The sequence below is a fragment of the Platichthys flesus genome, chromosome 11 (assembly GCF_949316205.1).
Source record: "Platichthys flesus chromosome 11, fPlaFle2.1, whole genome shotgun sequence".
In the NCBI taxonomy this organism is placed as follows: Eukaryota; Metazoa; Chordata; class Actinopteri; order Pleuronectiformes; family Pleuronectidae; genus Platichthys; species Platichthys flesus.
This window is the reverse complement of record NC_084955.1, coordinates 17,804,818-17,815,902: the sequence shown is the minus strand read 5'-3', so window position 1 is coordinate 17,815,902 and position 11,085 is coordinate 17,804,818. Positions and strand designations below refer to the sequence as shown.

Sequence of the window (11,085 nt, the reverse complement as noted above, 5' to 3'; positions counted from 1 at the left end):
CGGGCTTCGCTGTGTTTGTTGTTGTTGTCGTTGAGCAGAACAAGTGGAGCAGACGACATCTTTGAAACGAGCAGAGAATCTCCTCGTTATGTCTGAACTTTAACTTGGCTCGTCCAGGATTTGGGTTTTTCAGACAGTCAACAGCTCGAGGGATCGGTGGTCTACGTCTGCGTTTGTCCTGTTTTAGGCGGAATTAATTTCTTAGCTTTGGTTTAAAGGTATGTGGGCAGTTACGTCTTGTTAGCATCAGCCGTTAGCACTAGCGTCTTTTAGCCGATTTCGTATCTATTTCTCGCAACCAGCGATGTGTATTGTGTTCCGTGTGCGTGGATGATGCAGGTGCACGTGCTTGTGTATTTGTTGTGTTTGATTTCACATAATTCACCGATTTTAAAGCAGGTTAGCTGACCTCAGGACTGCTGCATTTAAACGGTGACGTGGCCTCACATGACGACGATCCCAATCATAACAACCCCGTGTCATCGTGACCACAGCAGCCCGATTTAAACACGGTCTCCGCCGCCAGAGACTGATCCTGAAGGGATATTGTGTGGATGTTTCTGTTGTTGTTGTGTCGTTTGCTTCATTGTTAGATGTTGTTTACTCCCATCAGAGCGAGTAGTAAACAGTGTCCCGCTGTTGAACAGGGTGATTCTGGACCTCTTCTGATAGGAGAGGATCTGTAACTGAGCCATGAGGATCACGTGTTTGGCAGCATGGAATGGACATAATGGTGTTTTACATATAATGATGTTCATGTAAATACATCTCTATATATTTACAATATACATTTTTCAGAGAAATTATTTGCGAAGATAAACAGATTGAAATGCCTGATTTGGGGTTAATCCAATTTTAGGACTGCTTCCGCTCTTTATTCTTTTGTTGATTTGACGTTAATACACTTTTCACTTTAATCTATTTGTCTGTGAATAGATTAAACGTCTGTGAGTAGATCACAGTGTGTAGGATTATGTAATCTCTATTGCTTTAGGAGGAGCCTTTCATGTCAACATCGTGAGTGGATCCTCCCACAGTCTGCCATGTTGAGCTGCCATGTTTCTACAGTAGTCAGGAATAGACTAACCAAACACTGGCTTAAGAACGGGGCGTTTTTGTTTTTCTCTATCTTAAAGTCCACCGAAGATTCTCCAATAGACTTTGTAAAGGGGGTATTTGCTTTGTTGCAGTATGTGACTGGAATGTCACTCAATCTTACACACTGAAACAATCCTTTAAACTATTTTAAAAGAAACAATATTTGGAAAAGATGTAGATTATTCATTGCATCGTTGCCAACATCCTGCATGTCCACTTGTGCTTTAAATAACTAATTTTGATTTGTAACCCTGCAACAGTTACTCAATAAAACCAGACATATTCTGGCTACTCAATGCTACAATAATGCAAAATCATCTAATATCACTCAGCCTCTTCTTGTGAAGTAATTTCAATCTCTTGATTAAATGGCATCTGCATCTCAATTAGTCCCAAACTGATACTCTGTCAGTATCACTTGTTGAATGAATTCAGTAATCGGGGAAGTCCGCCTCTTTCTCCTTTGTCTCCTTGGTAAATGTTTCTATTGTGCGGAGCTTGATGTTTTCTTGTGTTGTCCTGTTTTTCCAGATGGCTAGTCAGTATCAGCGCACAGTACCCCTAGAGGTGAGGAGAGCAGAGGGAGAGAGAGTTCGGGCCAAACACCCTGACAAGATCCCAGTGAGTGAAACCACTGCCTTATTTTGTATTAGGATATATTTAATGTTAGCAACCTTCCATCAATTAAACTGGGATAGAACATTATGTTTGATCAGTTTTATTTGATGTAAATTCTTTTTATTCATTTAGAATTTATTGACTGTTTATATTTTTTGCACATGAACATATGTTGTCACTCTGTTAATGATGACTTTTTATTCTTGGGTTATTCTTTTTACCAGATCATTGTGGAGCGGGCCTCGAGGTCACGGGCCCCTGAACTGGACAAGAAGAAATACCTAGTGCCCTCAGATCTAACAGGTGAACTACATAACATGCAGAGCTTTAAAAACCCTTTAAATTAACATTTATCAGCCACATGCTACACATATTTCCACATCACAAGAAAACTCAACCTGCCAGAATATCCAGTTTAGTAGAAAAAAAGCACCTGGTTAATATTCATACAGCTCCATCCTCAGTTTTACACATCCGCCAATAGTGACACACATACATTGTACACATACACACATTATATTATAGGTGCATTACCGCCACCTTCTGGTGGTAGTAGCACATGACTTGCTACATGGTGTCGGTAGAAACAGGAAATTCATTTTTATAGAAAATATGGGCTTAAACATAACACAAGTGGGTTTTTTTCTCCTCCTTCCCGCAATGTATCACTGACTCTCTCTCTTTCTTTCTTTCTTTCTTTCTTTCTTTCTTTGTTTCTTTGTTTCTTTGTTTCTTTCTTCACTCTTTCTTTTTTAGTGGGTCAGTTGTGCTTCCTCATCCGCCAGCGTGTCTCTTTGAGACCAGAGGAAGCGCTCTTCTTCTTCGTCAACAACTCCCTTCCCCCATCCAGCTCCCCTCTCTCTGCTGTATATGAGGTAACTGAAGAGCCCTCCCAACAGACACATTACCGGCAGGTGTACAAACATATACGGACATTTGCAGATCAGTGTCCCGCCCTTAACTGAAACATGAATTTATATCTACACCATTGTGACCTTGTCACCTGTTACCCTGAACGCAGCATACCAAGAATGTGTGCCAGATAAGATCTGTTTAGTCAGAAGTGTTACTTCACTTTTTTCAAAATAAGTCATGACCATCGGTTTCAATTTTAAAGTGCTATACACCATCAGTTTGTGGTCAAAAAAGAGCAGTTTGATTGTATGATGAACAAGTTGAAGGATATCAAGTTATTAAGCCAACATGTATTCAGAGTATTTTTTTTATTAAATGCAATATATTTTTCTTAAATGATAAAAAAAACATTTTAACACATAATTTGCAATTTGTATTATAACTATTTTTGCGCGGTGGGCGTTCATGTACGGTAAACAATGTGGTGGTTTAGGGCGCTTCCTTTTTCAAATATAAATGTCATGATGATGACCTGGCATATATTTTAGTTGACTGCTTAAAAACCCAATTTAACTGCAGTATCAACTGCTCTAAATGTTAAATCATGCCTTATGCTCTGCTCTGTTGTTGCAGGAGCACCATGACGAGGACCTGTTTCTCTACATGACCTACAGTAATGAGAGCGTGTACGGTGCCTGAGGGAGGACAAAAGACTGAGAAAGAGACAGAGCCAAAGAGAAGATGTGACCATCTGAGGAATGGACTTAAGGCCACTTGTATTGTTTCACTATCACTATAACTCTATGATATTTAGATCAACAGTAACTACAGTACATGGTGGAAGAAAGACATTTTCCTTTATCAGTATTTTGGGGTGGAGCATCATGTGTTTTGTTAAACTTCAAGCTATGTCGACAGCTGATGTGGTGAAAGAAGAAAGAAGTTTGAAAAAAAAAAGAAAAGACAAAGGCATATAAAAGTTATTATAAATATGTTGAGAGCTCTCGTTATCTTTCTCAGTTACCTGTATTTAATGCAAATAGTATTTTGTTTCTTTTGTAAATTAATGTTGAACTTTTGTGAAAAATAAAGGGGAAAATACAAAAAAAAATACCTGTTCTGTTTATCTTGTGGTTTTAGATGTTACATTGAAAAATCTGAACTTAAATTTGATGCACAGAATATTACGATTGGGGTGTTTAATGCAATGAACGATTCAAACACTATACATGATCATACTTGAAATGCTGGGTAAGCAAACTAACTAGTGTACAAACAAGTGCAAAGTCAGTTTTCAACCAAACACGTGTTTTAGAGGAAGGACAAAGACACGAGAAATTCTCATTAGGGAAGTGTCCTGTCTTCACCGATTATTTTATCGTCAACCACACTCGCTAGGTACTTCTTGGAACATCTGTGGCTATTTTTATTAGATTTTTTTTCTAACCAAAGGGCGTGATATTTTGACAACTCATCAGCATTCTTGTCTGCCTGACTGAAAAGTTACATAATATAATTGACGAGCCACTGAGTGTGTCTAGGCGAATCGAAAGTTAGAGGAAGAGAAGAGAAGAGAAGAGCCATGGAGCTGGAGAAGATCCCCCTGGAGAAGAAGAGAGACGAAGGTGGTGAAGGCACAAGTAAACTGGTGGTGGAGGTCAAAGCTGAAGGTATCAAGAACTGTATTAATAAGATTAAATTGTGTATTTGTTTAAATTAGACAAAGCTAATATATTAACGTGCAGTTAAGTCTATAATGTAAATGCGCCAGATTCAGCTGAGAAGGCTATTTTTAAATTGGCAAGTTGATGGTAAAAACATACAAATAACATAAGGACACATGTATACAAAATATCCCAGACTTACCTGCACAGCTACTTGGCATTAAATAATTAATAAATCATTTTCACCACTGTAAGCCATGAAAACACAGACAAAGATAAATTGTGTATTTAGAAATTACAATAATGCATTGGTGTGTTTTATACGGAAGCGTACTGCATTCAATTGAAAGAAGAAAAAAAAAAAAACGAGATTAAAAAAAACTCACGTGATTTTGTTTTATTCATTTAATTTTTTCAATTTTAATACTTTTATCAAGTACATTATCCTGATGAAAAATAAACATCAATATGTTGTTTTTAAGTTGTTTTGTTATTTAAAAATTGTTCAACACACAAACTTCATATAGCTACGGAGAACATTGTTTGGATCGACTTGATTTATTAGTCTAATTAAGATTGTTGATAATTTTTGGAACCGAATCTTATTTTTATAAATTGTTAACTGATCAAATAGACAATTCCACTCTCTGTGAAGGTGCGGCCACAAACTGAGGACACACATTAATAACCTTAGGGCTGGACTGCTCTAAATAACCCTGGCGAGCAATCCTCTACCAGTGCTGTATGGTTACAAGTACGTTGTCAACTGAGTTAAGACACTTAATGACACGCGTATCTCCAAATGTCTCAAACCCCAACCAAAGTAAAACTGGATTAATGTCAACAGGTGGGACATTTGGAAGTGAGAGCCTCTTGATGGTATTATACAGAAGACTATTTGGTTAATTCGGAAAAACAGAGCAGGATTTATAAAACATTTTATGACAATGATCTCATTCATTCTTGGAAACAACCCTGTTTTACAGAAATAAAGCGATAATTTTCCTTCAAAAGAAATCTGAGCTTGTTTTCTGAAATAACAACACAATTATCTTTAAAAAAGTCTGCTCTGTTATTTCATTTTCAAGGGAATGCGATACGCTTCCTTAGAATGTACTGATGTTAATACACAATTGATTTAGTTGTATTTGAGTCTAAATGGAAACTAACATTCAGAGGCAACTCAAGTTGTCTGACATGTCATGTTGAAATTTCTGTGTGTATTTTTGACTATTTTAAGAGGAAGCACAACCAGACCATTACGCTGCATTGCAAACTCCAGCTGAGGACATCTACGCAGAAGCTTCGTTCGGTGGCTCTCCAGCCAAAGCAGGTACACTATTATATAACGTGTGGGTGTCGTCTATTTATTTTATTTATTATTTATTTTTGACCCTTTTAGACCCGTCATATAAAACAACTTCGTCATTATAACCTATATTTTAATTTGAAGTTTAAAAAAGAGCTTTGCAATAACTTGACCACAAAAGTGGCTAATTGTGCATGTTCCACCATTTTAGTCTCAGTGCTGCAATCTATAGGAAATGAGAAACATGTCAACTGAAGACACAATGTCTAGTATTGTTTGACTCACTTAGGATACAGACTTATTGAATGTACTAAATATTTACAGATACATTATTATATTCATGCAGTGCAGGCACAATATATCCTAGTAATGTGTCTTGTAGTATATTCAACAATTTTGAAAACTAACTTGCCTATGTAAAACATGTATTTGAATGATATTACAGATGCTGAATATGAATAATTGCCGGTTTATCTTTAATATCTATTCCTCAGTGACTATTGACTATATAACCACAATTTATTATCCAGATGTAAACATGCAAATACAAAACTACAAATATATAATTTCTTTCTGTTAAAACATTTGGTTTGCTGTATTAGTTCTGAGTTTATACAGTTACAAATAATGTCAAAACTGCCTCTTTACAGGCGAAACCTTCTGACGCATCACATGTGGAGACGCTCAGATGTAAATTAACAATTAATGAAAAAAAAATTATACACATAAATAATTGATGATGGTTGAACACCATGTAACTGATCTGGTTTTGGGCGTGCCGCCTCAGTTTCACACTTTCATGAACCACTGGGACACTTGAATAGTGCAGAGTCATCTGCAATGTTTATATTTTTAACTTCTGCTTTTATTAATGTGACAGATCATAATATATGTTTACATTATACTGTAATTGCAGCTTTGTGAAAGTAATACAAATGGCTAAACTTAATTTGTTACCTAGTACAGACATGGTTTATCCTGTATTTGCTGAAACTTGATGAGCTTGTTGCCTCCGACAGGTTCACATCATTATTTAAAAAACTGTTTTGGACATCAATATAATATTCATATTTAAGCATAAATACTAATACAATCAAAACTACAGTAATACAACTTATTAGCTGTAACTTTAATCATAGCTCTTATGGATATTCTGTTCTTATTGTCTGCTGTATGAAAACATAGACAGAGAAACATGGTGTATGAAGAACTGAAAAAATATCCACTGTTGTATTTGATAAATTGTTTCATAGGAAATAATTTCAGAGATTCTAAAAATATTCCAACATTGTATAGAATGTATTTATAATAATACACAACTAAGATTGAATTGTTGACAGTTGGAAGAGTCCTGATGAAATGGTGAAATAAAACTGAAATCTAACCATGATTATAAGAAGTTCTGTTGTTATTGTATTTCAGACAGTGTATGAAGAACTGAAAATGATGCCCTGGTGTGATATAAATACATTAAAACTTTTTTTATTTGTGTGGTTTGAGGTGTGGACAGAGCAGACAAAGGGTCTAGAGCAGGGCCTTGTTTGACTTCCTGCACGTTAATCTCTGATATGAAACAAGTGCTGATCTGAAATGACCTGAAGAAGGAGTCTGTTGTTTTGGAGACTATCTGCCTGTGCCTCTTTATCTCTCACTCAAGGTCATTCTCAAACACAGAGAGATTCATTCAAAGTTCTGTTGAGTTGAAGGACAACTTGAGAACTGTTCCACATGTTTAATTCAGAGGTTACAAGATGTAGGAGGGGAGGGGTGTGTGGTTAAACTGCACTGCTGCAGGCAGTCTTCAGTTCAAAGGACAGGAAGCAGGACGGAGTAAACAAGCCTCCTCACAAATCCCTGGACTACTTTCTTTAAGTGTATTAAATTCTGCCGCAATTATGGAGGGGAAAAAAAAGATGACACCAAGAAAAACTTGTCATCCCAGTTATCGGTTGAACTGGAGGGGGAGAGAGGTAGGCCTCAGCTGCTGATGTGTTTTGTCAATTAATTGACCTTCAGTTATCCTTCAAAATATTTACCCTTATCAATGCTGTTAAAACCTTTATCTTGATGACGTTCTCTACACTTGACATCTTTTGCGACAAACTGTGATTTGTGAATATGGGCTATACAAATAAAAATTGATTTATTGATTGTTGTGGTTACTGAAATATCTCCTCTAACATCACTCATGTCTTCTCACTCAGGCAAACAGACCGAGGGAAATGCCCGTCTGTACCGTACCGGCTGTTTATTCTTCACACTGATCTCCCTGGTCCTCATGCTGGCCGTCATCGTCCTCAGTGTGAAATGTGAGTAGCCTTGGATCTGAACTCATGTCAGTTTTTTTCAAAACAAACCTCTTTCGTCTAGAATTAGATTCTGTTAGGACTGCAGCTGTAACTTACAGTTTAGAGTTAAAAGAATATGGACAATAGTTTATCTGACAGGTTCTTGTTGCTTTTACTATGTTTTTGTTTTGTCTCATGGACAAGACAGGGATACGAACTGTGGCTGATTGAATAGCTGTAACCTGAAGACTTTATTCTTTCCCCTCACAACTCCTCCCACTCTGCTCTGATTTCTAGCCCAAACTGGATCCAAAGATTGCCCAGGGACTGGGGATGATGGAAGATGCTGGAACATCTTCCCTAAGATTCAGGCCCAGAGTGAGTGCAATGCCAGGAAGAAAAGAAACATGTAGATCACTGAAAACCAAAAGATGAGTGTTTCTGCTTTTAGATAGTTCTGCTTTTTCATTGCAGAGGAAGCTTGTTCATGTGCTTAGTTTTTTAGAGAACCTGGAAAGTTTCATTTAATTCATAACTAGATTCAGCTGAGTAAGAACAGTTTGTTAAAAAATATACATATATACAGGAAATATGAGGAAGAAACGCAAATAAGAGCAAAGACTTTTTTTTTTTTTCTATCAACGTCCTCTGAAAGTTCTCTGTCTCTTCTTGCAGAGCTCGACTGCCACCAGTGTGGTGACGGATGGCTGCTGTTTGAAAACACGTGTTTTTACCTGTCCACCGTCAGGCTGACCTGGTCCATGAGCAAGAAAAACTGCACCGCCGGAAAAGGAGATTTGGCCGTCATCTCCAGCCAGAGTGTTCAGGTGGAACAGAAATCGACTCATTGTCCTGCTCGCTTCATTCCCTGGTGATGATTTGTTAATAATGTAATATTGTATTTGTGTAACTGTTTAACTCCTCCGTAGACTTTTCTGACTGGGAAGGCAAAAAGCTTTTTCTGGATCGGGCTGAAACATGATGCAAATCATTGGAGATGGGTCGACAACAATCCACTGGGAGACAGGTGACTCTTTTTCCCTCTTCAGCCGTCTCGCTCCGTTCTCTTTTTTCTTTCTCAAGTTTCAGGCCCATAAAGTTTGGATCAGATTGTAGGAGATTATATATAAAGCTTGAAAATGAGAGAGAAATTATGGCATTGTTTGTATCGTGAAAATGCTCCTAATATGTTTAACATACAGAGTTTGTTAAACATATTATTAGGCACACCTATACAGCCCAGCAATGTTTGTTGACATTGTCTGAAATGTGTAAATTACACTAATTGTATTGCTGAGGTCATAGTGAAAGGGGTTGTTGTACTGTACTGCCTGAGAAAGTAGGAAAGGGTCGTCAACTAACCACAACGTAAGCGGTTCGATCCCCGTCTCCCCCATTTCACATGTCGGTTTCCTTGGGCAAGATAATGAACCCAGAATTGCACCCGATGACTGTTTGTAAGTGTGTGATAGCTTTAGCATAATTGAATGTGACTTCTGGTGTATTTAAAAAATGTATATTACTCGCAGTTAAGGTATTTAATTTAATTGAAATTATTGCCACACTATTAACAAAACTGAACGTTATTTTATGACATGGCTGTTGTATTGGAGTGTACCTAATAATGTGGCCAGAGTGAATATATATTAAAAAAACAAAACAACTAAGGATTCGTTCTCTCTCCAATTTACTAAAAATGAATAACCACGATTCATTTGTTGTTTATGAAACTTATCTCGTAATTTCAGGTGAATGCGATGCGCTTACATCTAATAATACGTCTAATACAAATATTTCTATATTACAAATATTTCCAGAAATTGTATTGCAGTCATTTGAGAACATAAATCAACTCAGGTTTTCTTAATTAACGCCTTAATTATCTTGTTTTTTCAGAAAAACATCTTAAAATCATGTAAAAATGAATAACAACGATCTTCTCATATGATGTTATGTGAATATTCTTTTTCACTGCAGGTATTGGGAAGATAATCTGTCCAATGGGGATTGTGGCCTCCTGAGAGGTGACGGCCCACCCCTGAAGAACTGGATGAGGGCGTCCTGCAACAGCAAAGCCTACTTCATCTGTGAGAAGCAGCACTGACAGCGTCGTCTTTTCATCAGAGAAATGAGCAAACGCATTCTCTGTCTGCAAGCATCGACTCCTCTGTAACACGTCGCATCGTTTCTCTTTCCACTTTTCAATCAGTAGAATCCGGCAAATAAAATGACAAAGCTTCTTCCGCAACAGCTGTTTTGTATTTAACACCTGTGGATTTGTAACTTACATCTTCTTGCAGCATCATGTAGTATCATTGGAACCTGAATGTGGACTTTGTTTCAACAAGGTTTTATTTTCCTATAAAATAATCATGCATCTAACAAGTACAATTCTCAGTCTCTATTTCACTTTGTTTGAGCTTCTTATATACAGTTTTACTGTTACATATGTTTTATCTTGCTATAAAAATAACACAACTCTTTTCTATGGCATAATACTGCAGGAATAATTGCACTGTTGTCTACATAGAGAAACTGAGATTGTTCTCCTCGCAAGTTAATTCAGTGTAATTCATCAGCACCACAGAGCTGTGAGATAATAGAAGGCCTGGGACGACCCAGTCCACGCTCAGACAGAGTCTCCCTCTAAACGTGTTTAATGTCCTGGTCCTCCGGGTCCTCCTGCTCCATCTCCAAACCCAAAGCACTGTGGCGAATCATCTGCCAGCCAGTCAGTGTCTTCCTGTTGCCAAAGCTACCTACTTTTTTAGGCCTGAGCGTTGGGGTTCCTGAGCTCGAGCCCTTTATCGTGTCCATCTTGTCCCATCCCTCCTTTTCCTCCTCTTTGGAGAAGGCTTGGATGTAACGACGCATCTTCTGCAACATGGAGTCGTTTCTGTCCTCAACCCTGCAAAGAAGTCAGAGTAAAGCAGGAGTAACAGACGTGTCAAGATAAACCCCTTTACACTGGAAACTATTATTGACAAATATCTGATCTTTTTGGAGATGAGAACCCTCTGCTGTCCGCTTTAAGAATTCTTTATTTGTACGTATTGTTTATCCACAATATTTTAAGTTCAACCTCTTGGCAACATTTTTTATTCTCTAACAGAGAAACACACATTTATCCTCTGACCAGAAACTCTGTGGCCTCTAATGCCTCCACTTTAAGTCCACTTCGAATCTGCAGCTTCAGGTCATGTTGTGCTGTGAGTAAGAAATAAAGTGAGTCAGCACAACTTCCCCTTTCTAC

General features: G+C 37.6%; 2 protein-coding genes across 4 annotated transcripts; both read left to right on the top strand.

The window, feature by feature from the left end:
- Positions 1-16: 16 nt before the first annotated feature.
- zgc:92606 (uncharacterized protein LOC100000242 homolog) lies at positions 17-3,682 on the top strand. Of its 2 annotated transcripts, none has more exons than XM_062400083.1 (5): positions 17-218; positions 1,630-1,719; positions 1,941-2,019; positions 2,473-2,591; positions 3,205-3,682. In XM_062400083.1, the coding sequence occupies exons 2-5, from the start codon at positions 1,630-1,632 to the stop codon at positions 3,268-3,270; spliced, it is 354 nt and encodes a 117-aa protein (XP_062256067.1). In that variant the 5' UTR covers positions 17-218; the 3' UTR covers positions 3,271-3,682. The 2 variants fall into 2 exon arrangements, with proteins under 2 accessions (XP_062256067.1, XP_062256068.1); XM_062400084.1 differs by lacking the exon at positions 17-218 and adding an exon at positions 233-758.
- A 237-nt stretch (positions 3,683-3,919) lies between these two features.
- LOC133965472 (early activation antigen CD69-like) lies at positions 3,920-10,223 on the top strand. 2 transcript variants are annotated; one of them, XM_062400048.1, is made up of 7 exons: positions 3,927-4,241; positions 5,476-5,568; positions 7,749-7,853; positions 8,130-8,210; positions 8,508-8,659; positions 8,762-8,859; positions 9,810-10,223. In XM_062400048.1, the coding sequence occupies exons 1-7, from the start codon at positions 4,154-4,156 to the stop codon at positions 9,934-9,936; spliced, it is 744 nt and encodes a 247-aa protein (XP_062256032.1). In that variant the 5' UTR covers positions 3,927-4,153; the 3' UTR covers positions 9,937-10,223. The 2 variants fall into 2 exon arrangements, with proteins under 2 accessions (XP_062256033.1, XP_062256032.1); XM_062400049.1 differs by lacking the exon at positions 8,762-8,859 and having other exon boundaries at positions 3,920-4,241; positions 8,508-8,703.
- Positions 10,224-11,085: the final 862 nt, after the last annotated feature.